The sequence below is a fragment of the Vicia villosa genome, linkage group LG2, assembly GCF_029867415.1.
Source record: "Vicia villosa cultivar HV-30 ecotype Madison, WI linkage group LG2, Vvil1.0, whole genome shotgun sequence".
Lineage (NCBI taxonomy): Eukaryota > Viridiplantae > Streptophyta > Magnoliopsida > Fabales > Fabaceae > Vicia > Vicia villosa.
The window spans coordinates 62112552-62132341 of record NC_081181.1 but is presented as its reverse complement, the minus strand read 5'-3'; the positions used below and the strand labels follow the sequence as shown (position 1 = coordinate 62132341).

At 35.0% G+C, this 19790-nt stretch overlaps 1 protein-coding gene across 1 annotated transcript; it reads left to right on the top strand.

Moving 5' to 3' along the window:
- The first annotated feature begins 13379 nt into the window (after positions 1 to 13379).
- On the top strand, positions 13380 to 14183 carry LOC131646213 (MLP-like protein 423). The gene is made up of 2 exons (XM_058916326.1): positions 13380 to 13638; positions 13729 to 14183. The coding sequence occupies exons 1-2, from the start codon at positions 13452 to 13454 to the stop codon at positions 14001 to 14003; spliced, it is 462 nt and encodes a 153-aa protein (XP_058772309.1). The 5' UTR covers positions 13380 to 13451; the 3' UTR covers positions 14004 to 14183.
- The last annotated feature ends 5607 nt before the right edge of the window (positions 14184 to 19790 follow it).

Genomic DNA, 19790 nt, shown 5'->3' with positions numbered 1-19790 from the left:
AGTCAGCATGAATGAATCAGAACATAAAATATGTTTCAGAACACATAATATGTATCAGAGCCATATAAGCCATATAGAATGTATCAGAACAAATAGACATTCAAAGTCAGATCATATTCTATCATCAGAATTTCTGAACATTCTTCCTTCTTGCTTCTGATTCTGAAGCTTCATAGCACTCAGCTTGCTTCAAGAATCCAAGAGCTTGATTCATCTTGTTGCTTCTCATGTTGATCTTTAAAGAGAATCTTCAATTCCTGCAACAACACAACTTAAAGCATAGAACTTTGCAAGTTCTGTTAGTAAAGCAACTGATTAAATCAAATCATTTATCACATATTTCTCCCCCTTTTTGTCATATCATCAAAAACATAAAAGATTCAAACAGAAACACATGGAAGTAAAAGGATGATTTTCATTGAAGTTCAAACAGACAAGTACAGAAGTACATGAAGAGAAGGAAGACAAGATGCATAAAACAGATGCAGCAAAAGCAAAAACAAAACAACAAAGACTCAATCTAAGACGACCCTAGCCTTGACAAGATCTTGGCCAGCATCTCTTGAACCCCATTGTTGTGCTCATTCTGCTTCTCTATGAAAGCTCTAAACTCAGCATTGACTGAGCTTTGCTCATCCTGGTTCTTCTGAAGAACTTCCAGAGTCCTTGCAAGACGGGAAGGTTCATCAGAAGAAGCTTCACAGCTTCTATCCACAGGGATGAGAAAGGGGGGGGGGGTCATAGGTGATCCTTACTCTTTTTGGTTTAATTTCTGGTTCATCAGTTGCCTTTCTCTTTTGTTTACGATCAGTTTCTTGATTTGCAGAACTTGACGAGGGATTCATGATGAAGTTGCAGATAGTGAAAACTGCTAGGGTTTACGATATGAATGCAAAGAGAGAGAGAGAGCGAAAAAGAAACTGAATGCAAGAGAGAGAAATATAAGAGGGAAAAGAAACGTTTGAAGAGTATTAAAAGAAAACGAAATAAAAGGAAATGATGGATAGCATTTAATGTTACATGACGTGAGGAGAGATAATAATGACAAAAGAAGTGATTAGCACAGTTACCTAAGTAGGCGTCCCCTCAACTGCACGCACGTTTGTCCAGAAATAGTGAACACGTGTTTACCATCTGGATAGCCAGTTACAGCTGTTTTACTTTTAAAGAGATTTTGAGTCAACTTAGACAATGAAACGTTAGTAATAACAGAATCACTACTTCTAATTGATTACAATCAGAACTTCTTATAAAAGACTAATCCAATCTTATTTCAGAAGATACTCATACATAAGATCTTCTCATCTTCTCATTCTGGGCATAAATCCATACTGATATTCTTCAGAATGAACTTAAACCTATCTTCAGCAAGGGGTTTTGTAAAGATGTCAGCCCATTGATGGTCTGTATCCACAAAGTTTAAAGATATAACACCCTTCTGAACATAGTCCCTTATGAAATGATGTTTAATCTCAATATGTTTAGCTTTTGAATGTAAGATAGGATTCTTAGATAAACATATAGCAGAAGTATTATCACAGAAAATAGGAATGTTACTCTCATATATCTGATAATCTTCTAGCTGACTTCTCATCCAGAGCATTTGTGTGCCACAACCAGCAGCAGCAACATATTCTGCTTCTGTTGTTGAGAGGGCAATAGTAGCTTGCTTCTTGCTGTACCATGAGATCAGGTGACTTCCAAGAAATTGACAACTTCCTGAAGTACTCTTCCTTTCTATTCTATCTCCAGCATAGTCAGCATCACAGAATCCTACTAAGTTGTAATCTTTGGATCTTCTGTAAACTAAACCAACATTAGTAGTACCTTTCAGATACCTCAGAATTCTCTTAACTGCAGTTAAATGAGATTCTCTCGGATCTGATTGGAATCTAGCACACAAACAAACACTGAAGAGAATGTCAGATCTAGAAGCAGTTAGGTATAGAAGAGATCCAATCATACCTCTGTACAACTTCTGATCTACCTTTTTACTTACCTCATCCTTACCTAGGACACAAGTTGGATGCATAGGAGTTTTGGCTTCTTTGCTTTCAGAAAGATTAAACTTCTTCAAAAGTTCTTTCACATACTTCGTTTGATGAACATAGGTTCCATCAGAAGTTTGGTTGATTTGAATCCCAAGGAAATACTTGAGTTCTCCCATCATGCTCATTTCAAATTCAGCCTGCATAGACTCAGCAAACTCCTTTCCAAGTGTAGCATTAAATGTTCCAAAGATAATATCATCAACATATATTTGACAAATTAAAATATCCTTTTTAAATGTTTTACAAAAGAGAGTAGTGTCCACTTTTCCTCTAGTGAAACCATTTTCCAGAAGGAAAGAACTCAAACGTTCATACCAAGCTCTAGGAGCTTGTTTCAATCCATATAATGATTTCTTTAATTTAAAAACATGATTTGGAGACATGGAGTCTTCAAAACCAGGAGGTTGATGGACATAAACTTCTTCATCTATGTAACCATTTAAGAAGGCACTCTTAACATCCATCTGATAAAGAGTGATGTTGTGTTGAGTGGCAAAAGAAATTAATAGACGAATAGATTCTAACCTGGCCACTGGTGCAAAGGTTTCTGTATAATCAATCCCTTCTTGCTGACTATAACCCTGAGCCACCAGTCTGGCTTTGTTTCTTACCACTTCACCTTTCTCACTCAGCTTGTTTCTGAATACCCACTTAGTGCCGATGATGTTAAATCCTTTTGGTCTAGGAACCAAGTCCCATACATCATTCCTTGTAAACTGATTTAGTTCTTCTTGCATGGCAATTATCCAGTCTGGATCTTCTAGAGCTTGATCAACAGAAGTTGGCTCGATCAAAGAAACAAGACCTAATTGACATTCTGCATTGTTCTTAAGGAATGCCCTTGTTCTGATGGGATCATCTTTCTTCCCAAGGATCACATCTTCTGAGTGAGCTGATGCAAGTCTAGGTGATCTTCTGACTGTTGGCTCTTCAGAAATCCTGAGATTCTCTAAAGATGCAGCAACTTGATCTTCTGATCCATTGCTTCTGAGACTGCCAGCTTTTGCAGCTTTGCTTCTTGGTTCTACTGCTTCTGATATATCAATATCAAAATCTGCAAAATTCTCAAACTGCTTTGATTTTTCAAGACTAAGCTTATCATCAAACCTGATATTGATTGATTCTTCTACAATCAATGTTTCAGTATTGTACACTCTGTAGCCTTTAGAGCGTTCAGAATATCCAAGAAGGAAACACTTTTGTGCCTTAGAATCAAACTTACCAAGATAATCTTTAGTGTTCAGAATAAAACATACACATCCAAAAGGATGGAAATATGAAATGTTGGGTTTTCTGTTCTTCCACAATTCATAAGGAGTCTTATTTAGAATAGGTCTTATAGAGATTCTATTCTGAATATAACATGCAGTGTTTATTGCTTCTGCCTAGAAATGCTTAGCCATATTGGTTTCATTGATCATGGTTCTGGCCATTTCTTGTAGAGTCCTATTCTTTCGCTCTACAACTCCATTTTGTTGTGGAGTTCTAGGACAAGAGAAATCATGGGCAATACCATTTTCTTTGAAGAACTCCTCAAAGAATTTGTTCTCAAATTCACCACCATGATCACTTCTAACCTTTAGGATTTTACACTCTTTCTCAGATTGGATCTGAGTGCAGAATTCAAAGAACACTGAATGAGACTCATCCTTGTGTTTCAAGAACTTTACCCATGTCCAGCGGCTATAATCATCAACGATGACTAATCCATATTTCTTCCCTCTGACAGATGCTGTTTTGACTGGGCCAAACAGATCAATGTGCAAGAGTTCTAACGACCTTGAGGTAGAAACAACATTCTTAGACTTGAATGCAGGTCTGGAGAACTTACCCTTCTGACATGCTTCACAAAGAGCATCTGATTTGAATTTCAGATTTGGGAGTCCTCTGACCAGATTTAGTTTATTAATCTGAGAAATCTTTCTCAAACTAGCATGTTCTAATCTTCTATGCCAGACCCATTGCTCTTCAGAAACAGACATAAGACAAGTCACCTTCTGCTTTTCAAGATCAGAAAGATCAATCTTATAAATGTTGTTCTTCCTCTTGCCTGTAAATAGGATTGAGCCATCCTTCTGACTTACAGCCTTGCAAGACTTTTGATTGAAGATTATATCATAACCATTGTCACTTAATTGACTTATGGACAATAAGTTATGCGTTAATCCTTCTACAAGAAGTACATTAGATATGGAAGGAGAGTTACCAAGACTTATGGTTCCAGAGCCAATGATTTTGCCCTTCTGATCTCCTCCAAACTTGACTTCTCCACCTGGTTTAAGCACCAGGTCTTGGAATGTAGACCTTCTTCCCGTCATGTGTCGCGAGCACCCAGAGTCCAGGTACCATGACATTTTGCTTTTTGTCCTCTTTGCTGCCAAGGATATCTGCAACAGAAATTATCTTCTCCTTAGGTACCCACAATTTTTTGGGTCCTTTCTTGTTAGTTCTCCTCAAGTTCTGATTGAACTTGGGTTTAGCAAAATATTTAACAGGAGGAACAACATGATATTCTTTAGGTTTGTCAGCATGATATTTCTTAGGATGTGTCACATGCTTCTTGGTGTGAACAGTGTTAAACTTCTGTGCATGTGAAGTGAGCCTAATATCATGTGCATGGCCATATTTGAACTGATCATACAATGGCTTGTATGTGATCTTCAGATCATCAATAGGTTCAAATTTATGTGAGGTATCACCCTCATAGCCAAAACCAAACCTTCTGTTTCCAGAAACACCATATATCATAGAAGCAAGATGACTTCTGCCAATACTTCTAGATAAGCACTTTCTGAAGCTCGAGTCATATTCTTTCAGAATATGATTCATGCTAGGAATGGATTTTTCTGTTTCAGAAGGAGATTCAGTATCTTTGGATAGATTTAAAACTTTTTCCTTCAGTTCAGAGTTTTCCACTTCCAGCTTCTTAGTTTCAAATTCAAACTGCTTCTTCAGCTTTTTGTATTTGATACTAAGATGAGCCTTGAGTTCCAGAAGTTCTATTAAACTGGAAACTAACTCTTCTCTAGATAGTTCAGAAAATACCTCTTCAGAATCTGATTCTGATGTAGATTCTGATCCATCATCTTCTGTAGCCATCAGCGTGAAATTGGCCTGCTCTCCTTTAGAGTCTGATTCTGATTCTGATTCAGAATCATCCCATGTTGCCATAAGACCTTTCTTCTTATGAAACTTCTTCTTGGGATTCTCCTTCTGAAGTTTTGGACACTTGTTCTTGTAATGTCCAGGCTCATTGCACTCATAGCAGACAACCTTCTTCTTGTCAGATCTTCTGTCACCAGAAGATTCTCCACGTTCAAATCTCTTTGAACTTCTGAAGCTTCTGAACTTCCTTTGCTTGCTCTTCCAGAGTTGGTTTACCCTTCTGGAGATCATGGACAGTTCATCTTCTTCTTCAGATTCTGATTCTTCAGGATCTTCTTCTCTAGCCTGAAAAGCGTTAGTGCATTTTTTAACATTAGATTTTAATGCAATAGACTTACCTTTCTTCTGAGGCTCGTTTGCGTCCAGCTCTATTTCATGGCTTCTCAAGGCACTGATAAGCTCTTCCAAAGAAACTTCATTCAGATTCTTGGCAATCTTGAATGCAGTCACCATTGGACCCCATCTTCTTGGTAAGCTTCTGATAATCTTCTTTACATGATCAGCCTTGGTGTAGCCTTTATCCAGAACTCTCAATCCAGCAGTTAGAGTTTGAAACCTTGAGAACATCTTCTCAATATCTTCATCATCCTCCATCTTGAAGGCTTCATATTTCTGGATTAGAGCAAGAGCTTTAGTCTCCTTGACTTGAGCATTTCCCTCATGGGTCATTTTCAATGACTCATATATATCATGGGCAGTTTCCCTGTTAGATATCTTCTCATACTCAGCATGAGAGATAGCATTCAGCAAAACAGTCCTGCATTTGTGATGATTTTTGAATTCTTTCTTTTTATCATCAGTCATTTCACTTCTTGTGAGCCTTACACCAGTAGCTTTAACAGGATGTTTGTAACCATCCAACAGAAGATCCCATAGATCAGCATCCAGACCAAGAAAGTAACTTTCCAGTTTATCTTTCCAATATTCAAAGTTTTCACCATCGAATACTGGTGGTCTAGTGTAACCATTGTTACCGTTGTATTGCTCAGCAGAGCCAGATGTAGATGCAGTTGGATTTGTTTGAACTTCACCAGCCATCTTTTACTGAAGCGTTTTTCTCTTCCTGAATCTTTTCTAAACACGGTTAAGTGCTTGCACCTTAGAACCGGCGCTCTGATGCCAATTGAAGGATAGAAAACACTTAGAAAGGGGGGTTTGAATAAGTGTAGTCTTAAAAACTTGAACGATAAAAACAAATTGCACAGTTATTTTTATCCTGGTTCGTTGTTAACTAAACTACTCCAATCCACCCCCACGGAGTGATTTACCTCACCTGAGGATTTAATCCACTAATCGCAACAGATTACAATGGTTTTCCACTTAGTCCGCGACTAAGTCTTCTAGAGTATCCTGATCACAACCTGATCACTCCAGGAACAAATGCTTAGACACAAGCTAAGACTTTCTTAGAGTATCCTGACCACCACGTGATCACTCTAATTACAACTGCTTAGACACAAGCTAAGACTTCCTAGAGTATCCTGATCAACACATGATCACTCTAGTTACTTAAAAATTAATGTAATCAAATAAGAGTTTTACAATGCTTCTGAAAAGCTATAATCACAACAGTGATATTTCTCTTAACGTTTAAGCTTAATCTCACTAATATATTACAACAGCAATGTAGTGAGATTTGATGAAGATGAAGTTTTTGAGCTTTGAATTTGAACAACGTTTCAGCAAGTTTTTTTTGAATATGTTTATTCAAGATTGGTAACCTTGCTTCTCATCAGAACTTCATTTATATAGGCGTTTGAGAAGATGACCGTTGGGAGCATTTAATGCTTTGCATATTCCGTACAGCATTGCATTTAATGTTTCACGCTTTTGTCAACTACCTCGAGCCTTGTTCACGCTGTGTCTACTGACGTTGCCTTTAATAGCTTCCAACGTTCCTTTTGTCAGTCAGCGTAGCCTGCCACTTGTACTTTCTTCTGATCTGATGTTTGTGTATATAATATTTGAATATCATCAGAGTCAAACAGCTTGGTGCATAGCATCTTCTTGTCTTCTGACCTTGAAGTGCTTCTGAGCGTGATACCATGAGAACTTCAGTGCTTCTGCTTCTGATCTCAAGTTCTTCTGATGCTTCCATAGACCCATGTTCTGATTCTGCCTTGACCATCTTCTGATGTCTTGCCAGACCATGTTCTGATGTTGCATGCTGAACCTTCTGAGACAAAGCTTCTGAGCGCTGATTTGTGCATACTCTTTATATATTTCCTGAAAGGGAAATTGCAGTGTATTAGAGTACCACTTTATCTCACACAAAATTCATATCCTTGTTATCATCAAAACTAAGAATATTGATCAGAACAAATCTTGTTCTAACACATTATACAATCCTCAACAATCATCACATAATCATGTTTCCAAGCACATCTTATATTGTCACATTTCATCATATATGTCAACAATACATCATCCATCAAACTAACAAAATATTCACATCATACTCATATCCTCGTATAGAGTATCTCATAAACTTCACCATCCAATCAAACAAATCATCATACGACTCATATTGTAAACATAGCATGTATCGTCATATTTCATCGTATATATATCCACAACACATCATTCATCAAAACGAGCAAATCATGGTTTAAAAATAAATTCAAGATAATTCTCATTTCCTCATTATAACAGAGTATATTTCAAAAGCTTCATCCTGCTCGAAACGACACTTAAAAAGGAGTTACGGATCAAAAGTTATGACATTTCAAAGTTTGGAAAATATTGCATACAGTAGAGTCCGCTCAGCGGACCACCAGCGGGACTAGGCAGAAGCGAACTACGTTGGGACCTCCGCTTAGCGAACCTACCTCCGCTTAGGGGACGTGCAATTTTGCAGATTCTCAAGTCTGCGACAGACCCTGCAATCTCACACATCCTAAGTCCAAAATCGATTCTAAACATCATATACAGACAAATAATCATCAATTACATCGTCATACATCATCATACATCAAAACAACACATTATTAACCAACAATTTATGCAATTTCATCAAAATAGATAATTATCAACAAACATCCCCAAACCTAAACTCTATCATACGACTCAATCGACATGAAATAATATACCTATATCAGTCCTATTATTCATAACCCGACAATAGATGTTAATCGGAAGAGTCCCCCCTTACCTTAGCTAAGAATATGGACTTTTCCCCTTCTTCTCCATCAAACCCGTAAGCCCTTTTTCCTCAAATTCAGCAAGAATCTCCAATCTTCAAACTCGCTTATCTCCCTCATCAAAAACCTCCCTGACACAAATTAATATATCAAATCGAAGGAAATTTTGTGTAGAATCCGAATCTTCAAGAAATACATGATTTGGAGCTACGAGCAGAAATTTATGACATGATTTGTGAATGATGCACCATGAATACGAAAATAGGTCTTTGTCCATGAGCTCTCTCCTTCTTCCTCTTAGGTTTTCCTCTTCTAATTTTCAATTTCCTTATTTTTCTTATTTTATGAAAATAGATTATAATTTTAGAAAAGGGCTTACTAACATAGCACCCCCTCTTTATTAACACCACACTTGGCCCAATAGCCCATCTCATAATTCTCCAAATAATTCAACAAAATACTAAATAATTCTAAATAATAATTTAATTTCCTATTAAATTAAAATTAGAAAATATGGGGTGTTACAACGATCGGTATGGATGCAAACGCGGTCGCGATAAAGCACTTGTCTGACACGTTCCAATTGTTATAAAAAGGTCTTTCTGCTTTTTTTTAGGGGTTCCAAATTTGAGATAGAAAGTGACGGCCAGGAGCTTTGGAGCATGAATCTGGAGAGCATTGGAGAGCTTATTTTCCGATGATTTCCATGAATACTTCTTATCAACTGATGGTAATAGTTAATTTCACTGTGAGTAACTAAATTATTTTAGATTAGGTATTTTGAGATGAACTTAATTGTGCTATGTTAGATCATATGACTATTTGAAATTATTTGAAGATTTTTATGTTATAATTATCAGGGTTAAAAATATATTTTTGATCCTTATGAATATCTCAAATTTTATTTGTAGTCCCTATTAAAAAAATGACATATTTTGGTCCCTACAAATTTTTATGCATGGAGTTTTAGTCTCTGGTATTTTCTAAAATTTTGAAAATTGTTTAATTATCCTTTAATTTTTAAATTTTCGAATAATTTTTTTCATACATGTTTAGAATATTGTAAAATGTTTACTTACCAAATTTTAGAATTTTTTAAAATGGGAAGAATTAAATTAAATTTTTAAATTTCAAAACATAATAATAAAAGTAATGAAAATTTTGACTTAGAAATCAAAGTTTGAGTTTTTTTTCAAAGAACTTTTATAACGTTCTAAACATGTATGCAAAATAATCATTAAAAAAAATACACAATGGTTTAACCGCAATGACTAAAACTACGTGCATAATAATTTTGTAGGGACCAACATATGTCATTTTTTATAGGGACCGAACGTAAAATTATGTAATTTTATGGGGAAAAAAACATATATAACCCTAATTATTATTTAATTTTTCTTGTGTTCATGGCTTTTTGTGTGTTAACGAGCGCGTGAATTGATCTGAGATGGGTAGGGATTATTGACCATAAGTCTACCGATTGAACTAGAACAATTATTCAACTTAGTAATTAACGAGGAATAGGTAATAATTAAAAGTTGTGACTTTTGAATTAATGAACTTAGAACCATCTGATTTAACTCTAAATTGGCCTAAGGAATTAGAGAGTTATTGTGTAAATTAATGAGTTGTATACCTAGGAATTGAGTATAGTGGTGTTATTAATTCAGCGTAATCTTATATCATAATTATAATTCATATAATATAAAATTAATCAACAAGTATAATAAGAGGATTTGAAATTGAGATCTAATCACTTTTTATTATCGAACTTTACTCTATTAAATTTCTCATATTGTTTTCGTACCAAAACATTATTGAATCCCCCTAATTGTTTATTTTATATTGCATTATTATTACCTTGTTAAATTTGCAATCCTTGTAGAGACGAATTATTTTATCACATTGAAGAGATTAATACACTTGCTAGTTTTGTCATCAAGTTTTTGGCGCCATAGCCTGAGATTGTTGATAATTTCTAAAAGACAATATTTGTTCGACATTTTGAAATTTGAAATTTAATTTTTATTTTATTTAATTTTTTAGTTTTTAATTTTAATTTTAATTTATTCATTTTTATTTTGTTTGGTGTGGTGCTACTAAGATATTGTTTGTTTGTTTATGCGAGGTTCACATTCGAAATTGATTACGATAGACCCATAAATTGAAAAAACCGCGAGAAACTCGTAAAGCGAAACGAGAAGCACTGCAGTTTGATTTGAATCATGTGTAACGGGTGACTCAAATTATAAGTTAGAACACATAAATCAAGATGCCCAGTAATTTGATAAGAATCATGTGTAACGTGTGACTCAAATCTGGATTATTGTGAAAATTGGATTTGGCCTCTAGATGGTTTGATTCTAATCATGGTTTGAGCCAGTCTCAAATCATAGCTCTCCATGAAAGGTAGGATTTGGCTCTGCCCATTTTGACTGGAATTATGAGTTGAATTGACTCGAATCACAACATTTTGTGACTCGAATCAGAGCTTCAAATACTCAATTTTCTACCTTAGATTTAAATAGTTGTTTCTTTGATCCTAAAATAACAAGAGTGTGAAACATTATAATGAAACCCATCGAGACAAAATATCAGTTTGCCTTCTCTTCTCTAGTGTGTATATTCTAAGCGGCTATGGATCTTTCTCTTGTTATCTAGAACAATTTCTTGAGAATTAATTCATGTCAGATTCACTTCTTTATGTTACACACTGCTCTTGTGTCCTTTGGCATTGTTCACCATCTTCAATCTTATTCATTTTCCATTTCCGTGGACGTTCATCTCTAAAGATTGAGTGGTCAAGGGAGACTTATGGTACATTAGGGTATCTAATGTTTTTATGTGAAATTTGTTGTTTGTAACAGGTGGATGAATCATTTCTTGAATGCACTTTGGTTCTTATTTGTATCTATCAAAAAGCGAGTTTCATTATACTCCTTGGAAGATTTTGGAGAAGTCAAGTACAAATTGTTCGTAAGGTGGAGTTGGAACTTGTCCAACTTTGGTGAGATTATGGAAAGACTATTCGCAGACTAAGTTGGGTGTTGTCCAATCAACTCTTAACTAATGGCAATCACTCATACAAGAAATCAGTGAGATCATGTGGATTGTCACACACTAATACTTGGATCAAGATCTTTGGGGATCTTGTTTTTGTTAGCAGTCTTAGTATCTGCATCTTAAAGTGTTCGCGGTGCGGTTTGAGCGGTTTTGACTTAAAAAGTCATCCAAACTACAAGAGCAAAAAATGTGCAGTTCGGTTGGCTTTTAGAAATAAAACCGAACTAAACCAAACCAAACTAATGTGGTTTGGGTTGGTTCGGTTTTTTACAAAAAAAAATTATTGAGTCATACATGCACATATAGATGACAACATAACTTTGTATTTAGTTATTTATGAGTTATCAAATAACAATAAATTTCATCATATTTGGACTACAACTTTCCATGTAATATACAAAAATAAAATTAGACAAAAGTGGAATAAAAAACATAAACTAGTAGCATAAAACAATATAAAAAACATTATAATGAAATAGAAAAAAGACGGAGATGAAATATTAGAGAAGATACAAAAGAAAGAGCATAAGAGATGAGAGATTAGAGAAGAAGAGGTGCATTAAAAACGGAATTAGAAGAGAGAACATTAGAGTAAAAGTAATAAGATGAAAAAGAGAGAACATAAGAGATGAGAGACTAGAGAAGAAGATGCGAGATGTACTTGGAAAAGAAGATGAGAAGAATGTGCGATACCGCTAAGAGAGATTAGAGAAGACTTAAACTGAAACCTTAAGAGTGGGGAAGAAAAAAGCAGTCATAATTGTAAGGCTAAGGAATAATAGGTTTGAGTTTGGGTTGGATGTGGGTTAAGTGAAGTTTGGTTGTAACATGATCCAGTTTGGTTCGATATGTAAAATACATACTGCAAACCGAACCGAACCGCGCGATTTTGTTAAAGAATGACCTAAATACATCCGAATCATTTGCTGTTTTATGCGGTTTCGGTTTGGTTTGGTTTGATTTTGCGGTTTTCTATTGGACCGATTCGGTTTTGAATACCTCTATCTGCATCTACAGAAGGAATTATCGCGTGATATTTCATTGTAATCAAAATGTTTGAATTAAAATTATCAAAATAATGGAAGATCGTGATTATTTCCCGATGATTCTTTAACACCATTGAAGAGTGGAGTAGGCAAAGCAAAGACGAACACCAAACCACTATATATCTAGGTATATCTTTTCTCTCTTCCCTAACCTCCTTTAATTTTCCGGCATTCATTAATATTGCTATTGTGTTATATATCTAGGTATGTCATTTATGTTAGTCTGTGCTTATAGAGATATAATGGGTAAACTTAGGTCTATGATGCATCAATTTTATTAGATCATCATAAATTCAATTATGCCTTGAATGAGTATCTACCTAAAGTGTTTAAATCGCTTTGTTTAAAGCGATTTTGATTATCTTGTAATTGACTGCATTATAAAGAATCAAGTTCTTAGTAATATCTTGTAATAATTTAGTTGGTATAATTCATTGAGATGCTTCCAAGTTATCTTAGTGTTGTCTTTTGCTTTTGGGTATCTTAAAATTTCTTATTTTGTTTATATGTCCTAAAATATTTTTGAAACTATCTTTTTAAGGATAGGTACGGTCTATTCAATCCCGTTCTAGACCTTTTGTGTCGATATTTTCACCCAAGAGTAATTTTTAAGTGGATTGATTTTTCTCTATAAAATAAAACAATTATGAAGAAGGTTAGAAAAAATTACAAGTTCTATAGACCAAAATGAATTTAAATAAAAAAAATAAAGCATGAACACGAAGGTACTATATGAGCTACTGGGTCCAAATTTCTATTGATGGGAAATTGTTATAACTTCACCTGAAAAGTTAGATGAAGCTACTAAAAGTGTAGCTGAACTATCAACTACTGTATTTATGATCTTTGTCCTAAGTCACATATGTATTGTGCAGTTACTTGTTTGTTGTTTCTATAAATAGTACACTTGGTTGGATCATTGTTTCACATTCTCATAGCATATCAATATTCTACAGCATAATCCAGTTTAACTTTCTTGTTGAATCATGGCTCTTCGTGGGAAGCTAGAGGTTGACATTGAACTCAAGTCTAATGCAGACAAGTACTGGCAAACCATAAGGGATTCCACAACTATATTCCCTAAGGCCTTCCCACATGACTACAAAAGCATTGATGTCCTTGAAGGTGATGGCAAAGCTCCTGGTTCTGTCCGCCACTTCCATTACGCCGAAGGTAAAACTTACATTCGTGTTTGTATATATGCTTTCACGATTATCGTTATATTAATATTTATGTTGTAATCTTTGGTGGTTTATGTTTTAGGATCGCTACTTGCGAAGTCGTCAAAAGAGAGGATTGAGGCTGCTGATGATGAGAAGAAGACAGCAACCTATTCAATTATTGAAGGAGATCTTCTCCAGTACTACACAAAATTCTTGGGACACATAGCTGTTATACCGATTGGAGAAGGATGTGAGCTGAAATGGACTGCTGAATATGTCAAAACTAAGAATGATATTCCAGATCCAACTATTGTCAAAGATTTTGCTGTCAAGAACTTCCTTGAGGTGGATGACTATATTCAACAACTTGCTTAGAAGTTCAATGCATTTCATGAAGGATATGCTAGCATAATTAAAAAAAATAAGGGAACCATTTCCTATTTAATGTGTTGTATCTGGATAGTAATGACCCTGTCTTTCTTTGCTGTTTGCTTAAGAAATTATTGAACTATGTCATTTTCAATTGTTTTGATATAAATGTCAATTTATATTTGAGCATGGGTTTGAGATTGGAAATTTGTGTGTTGATTATTTCATTTTCTTTTTTGAACACATTTTTCTACATACATACATGTTTGTTCATATTGTGTAATAACCATACCAACCTAAAGTACATCAATAATGTGAGCTATCAAAGTCACTTTGGGTCCCTACTCCCTACAGCATTGCCGATGGTGAAGTCTTTAAAGAATCATTGAATTCAAGCCGGTATTAAAGTTTTATATTTCTGCAATAACCGAATTATGTTGTTATATGCTGTGAAACTAAAGATCAAACCTATCTAGAAATATAATGTATGAGATAAATAATAAAAACAAAACAGTCAAAAAAGATTTACTAATTTTTGGTTTGATAAAGAAAAGGTGATCATGGTTTTGGGTAATATTCTACTAACAGATTTGCGATTTGTACACCACCGTACTACACCGTATTTTTACACTGTACGGACGGCACTATTCATCGTTTGTACATGAATAGTAAATTATTATTTTAATATTTTTTTTAAAATTTTAAATTTTTACGTTTTTTTTAAATATTATTTTTTTTTAATAATTTTTTTTTACGTTTTTAAAAAAAATATTTGATAATACCTGCAGATTTACTTCCGGATTTACCTGCATTTGAAATTACCTACGGGTTTACCTAAACTCATAGGTAAATTCGCAAGTAAATCTGCATGTATTGTCAAATTCGTAGGTAAATCCGCAAGTAAATCTGCAGGTACTGTCAAATCCGTAGGTAAATCCGCAATTAAATCCACAGGTATTGTCAAATCCGGAAGTAAATCCGCAAGTATTGTCAAATATTTTTTTAAAAAACGTAAAAAAAAATATTAAAAAAAAATGAAAAATTTTTTTTAAAAAACAAAATATATATTAATTTAATATTTTACTATTCATGTACGGACGGTGAATAGTCTCGTCCGTACATGAATAGTACGTCCGTACCGTACGGACATACAGTGTAGTGTAAAAAATTGGTGTAGGAATAGCATTTTTCTTCTACTAATTGGAATATTCTTTCCCCACCCCCCAACTAACAAAAATAAATTTTAGAGCATAAAAATAATAAGGATGATAGAAAGAGAAACCAATTAAGTCCATTAAAATCAACAAATCAAAATTTAATGGTCGTGATTCATTGTTCTCATTTCTCATAATAACCAAGTGTTCTCACTTGAGTCGTCCCCTATATATATATTAGATAAAAATCTTTTTAATAATACAAATGAATAACACTCTTCACCTATAAACAATAAAAGTGGGAAACACACTCCACTCAACCAACAACTTCACAAAATATAAATACATCAAAATAACTACTCAACAGAAATATAAATAAAATTAACTAAATCACAGGAACTACGTATTAAATTTGTTGATGGAACTGACACTACTAGAAATAAGCGGATTACCTGCGGAATTTTCTGCGGAATATTTTCCGCAGGTATACCTATGGATTTTCCTGCCACTTTATTAAATAAAATAAATTCTGCTGCGGATAAGGATTTTGCAGAAAATTCCGCAGGAATACCTGCGGATATTGCTGCGGAATATATATTCCCTCCAAAATATTTAACTACAAGAGAGAATCCGCAGGAACGTTTCCTGCGGATTTTTCTGCGAAAATATATTTTATAAAATTAAACCACAATACGAAATCCGCAGATAATTCCGCAGGAATATTTCCTGCGAATTTTGCTGCAAATTAGACATATTCATATTTTTTTCTAAGCATAATTTAATTTTTGTTTAAATTTAACAAAAAAAATTAATCATTATTTTTCTATTTTATCAATTATTTTTATGTTTTTTATTTAGTTTAATTTTAATTTTTAATCCTTATTTTATCTATATTATTAATTATTTTTATGATGTATTTTAATTAATTTTTTTATTTTAATCTTAGTTTTTAATAAAATAAATTGTATGAAATTTTGATATATATATATATATATATATATATATATATATATATATATATATATATATATATATATATATATATATATATATATTTATTTAATTTTTCAATTTATATTTTTATAGTAGCTATAAAAGTTTTAAAAAATAAAATTATAAAAAAAATCTGATAAAGATTAAAGTTATAAAAAAGTTAAAATTGGTTTGGCCAGGTATCGAACCACAGTTTTGATCCAAATAACTCAAAGTATCTACCACTAAGATACTAAATTTAATTTCAATTTTATTGAAAAAGACTTTATCTATAGTTTAGCAATGTTATATTTTAAACAAACCACTAAGCCGATAGTGTTAAACCCTGTTCCTACAACTTCTATAGTATCATCAACGCCTTCAAACAAAATTGGAAAACCTAAAAAGCCTGATACTTGTTAAACCCACCTTTATTGTCTTTGAACTTTGTTGTGACTTCAATACCAAGAACAAAGTATAATGCAAGGGAAGAATAAAGGACAAGGAAGAAGAGGAACACAATAATTGGTTATAACTGTTATTCTTTCACTTTCTCTTAAAACAAGATTACAAGTTTACAAGAATAACAAATAACCTCTCTCACCCTAAATTAGGATTTTTTACAGCTTAGCAATGATGAGAGACTAGTATGGTATTTATAATGAAACCTAACATACTAACTAATGGGCTTTTGCCACAAGGCCCATTACACAAGCCAACTTAATAAACAAGCTAACTTAACAAATTAGGGTTTAAACACTAAAACCTAATTTAACATGCTAACAACCCTAGCATCTTCGACATCTGCATGCTAGACCCACCTTCGACTACAACATGCACACTTCGACACCAGCATGTGAACAACCTTCGACTTCATGCTTAACTTTGTCGAACTGTCGAATCAAGAAGCTACCCTTCGGCCATAATAGAGTTCGATCCAATATCTCACAAATCTCCACCTTGGATCCAACTCTACAACGTCAAGGGAACAAACTAGTTTTCTTCATGCAGCTTTATCAACTGCATACAATGGAAAAACTTGCAACTCGACAATGTCTTGGTGATCATATCAGCAGCATTGTCTTCAGTCGAAACTTTCAGCACTTGGACTTCTCCACGCTCGATTACTCCTCTGACGAAATGCAGCCTCACATCAATGTGCTTAGTTCGCTCATGATACGCTGAATTCTTCGACAGGTGTATTGCACTTTGACTATCACATTTAACAGTGATACCTCGACCTTGAAGTTTCAGCTCCTTTGCAAAACCTTCAAGCCACAATGCTTCTTTCACAGCTTCAGTGAGAGCAATATACTCCGCTTCAGTGGTTGATAGAGCAACAACCTTCTGAAGAGTTGCTTTCCAACTAATTGCTGTGCCAAACATAGTGAAAACATATCCAGAAATAGATTTTCTGGAATCCATACAACCTGCATAATCAGAGTCGACATATCCTTCGATTACTGCTTTACTATCTTCACCTAAGGCTCCACCATAAATTAGGACTCTATTCAGAGACCCATTTATGTACCTTAAAATCCACTTCAATGCTTGCCAGTGAGCCTTTCCAGGATTCGCCATGTACCTGCTTACAAGACTTACTGCGTATGCTATGTCGGGTCTAGTACAGACCATAACATACATCAAAGAACCGACTATATTAGCATATGGAATGCTATTCATATAGGCTCTTTCGACATCAGTACTGGGACACTGATCAATACTCAGCTTGAATTGAGGGTTTGTTGGAGTCACAACTGGCTTCGAATTCGACATACCAAACTTTTCAAGAATCTTCCGTAGATATGCCTCTTGAGATAGGCATAACTTCGACTTCTTTCTATCTCTTCGAATGTCAATTCCAAGAATCCTGGAAGCAGCTCCCAGATCCTTCATATCGAACTCCTTATTGAGTTCAGCCTTCACCCTCATCACATCTTCGACACTGTTGCTTGCTATGAGAATATCATCCACATAAAGCAACAAAATAACAAATGAATTACCAGGTCGAAATCTGAAGTAAACACAGTGGTCAAACTGACTTCTAATGAAACTTATGTGTGCCATGAACTTGTCGAATCTCCTATTCCACTGTCGAGGAGATTGTTTCAGCCCATATAAAGATCTTTTAAGCTTGCAGACATAATCTTCCTTTCCCTTTTCAAAATACCCTTCAGGTTGCCTCATCAGGATCGTTTCATCTAAATCACCATACAAGAACGCAGTCTTCACATCCATCTGTTCCAATTCAAGGTCGAACTGTGCCACCATGGCAAGCAACATTCGAATGGACCTATGCTTCATAACAGGAGAGAACACATCATTGAAGTCGACACCTTCTTTCTGAGTGAAACCCCTTGCGACCAACCTTGCCTTGTATCTTTTCGACGTCACTCCTTCAATTCCTTCCTTAACTTTGAAAATCCATTTACAGCTGACTAACCTTGCCCCAGCAGGTTTCTTGATCAGTTCCCAATTGTGATTATCATGAAGAGATTTCATCTCATCATCCATGGCCTTCAGCCATTCAGTCTTATTTCGACTCCTCATAACTTCCTTATAATCTCTAGGTTCATCATCAAGAACCTCACTGGCAGAGATTAATGCATAAGCTATAAGATCTGCATACCCAAGTCTCTGAGGTGGTTTGATGACTCTTCTCGACCTATCTCTCGACAATAGGTAGTCATCGTCAGTTTCCTCAACTTCCTCAGCATCTTCTGTTTCTTCTTCAACTTCATCAGGGATATGCAATTCAGCATCAACATGCTCCACCTCAACAGGAATCTCTACCTGTTCCAGCTCTTCTGCACTTCGACCATCATCACTTTTCTTGAAAGCCATTTCAGCTTCATTGAAAACTACATCTCGACTGGTGATACACCTCATGTGACCTGGCTCTAGGCACCATAGCCTATAAGCTTTGACTCCTTCAGGGTATCCCATGAACATGCATTTCAGAGCTCTAGGTTCGACCTTGTCTTGCCTAATGTGAGCATAGGCTACGCAGCCAAATACTCTTAGTTTGTCGAGATCTGGTGGATGTCCCGACCAAACTTCTTTAGGTGTCTTCATATCTAACGCTGTCGAATGACATCTGCTTATCAGATATGTTGCTGCCGAAACAGCCTCAGCCCAGAACACCTTCTTTAACCCCGCACTAGTCAACATGCATCTGACTCTCTCCAAAATAGTCCGATTAAACCTTTCAGCCAAACCATTTTGTTGTGGAGTACCTGCAGTAGTTCTATGTCTTGCAATACCAGAGGTCGCACAAAAACTGTCGAATGCCTCATTGCAAAATTCAAGGCCATTGTCGGTTCTCAACCTCTTGACCTTTCTGCCAGTCTGATTTTCTACCAGAGTCTTCCAACTTTTGAAATTCTCAAAAGTTTCATCCTTAGTCTTCTGGATGAATACCCATAATTTTCTGGAATAATCATCTACTATGGATAGAAAATACCTTGCTCCTGAATGTGATGGATACCTTGCAGGCCCCCAAAGATCAGCATGGATGTAATCAAGGGATCCATGTGTTCTTTGTTTGCCTTTGTTGAACTTCACTCTGCAAGATTTTCCAAGTACACAGGGTTCACAAAACTTCAGCTTTTCGACTTTGTCTCCACCAAGCAGATTTTGTTTCCCTAATTCGACCAGACCCCTTTCA

What these genes read in the sequence shown, in the direction of transcription:
- LOC131646213 (XM_058916326.1), top strand. Translation starts at nt 13,452, where the DNA reads ATGGCTCTTCGTGGGAAGCTAGAGGTTGACATTGAACTCAAGTCTAAT. An exon ending in CCACTTCCATTACGCCGAAG is followed by an intron (nt 13,639 to 13,728) that starts GTAAAACTTACA and finishes TTTATGTTTTAG; the next exon opens with GATCGCTACTTGCGAAGTCG.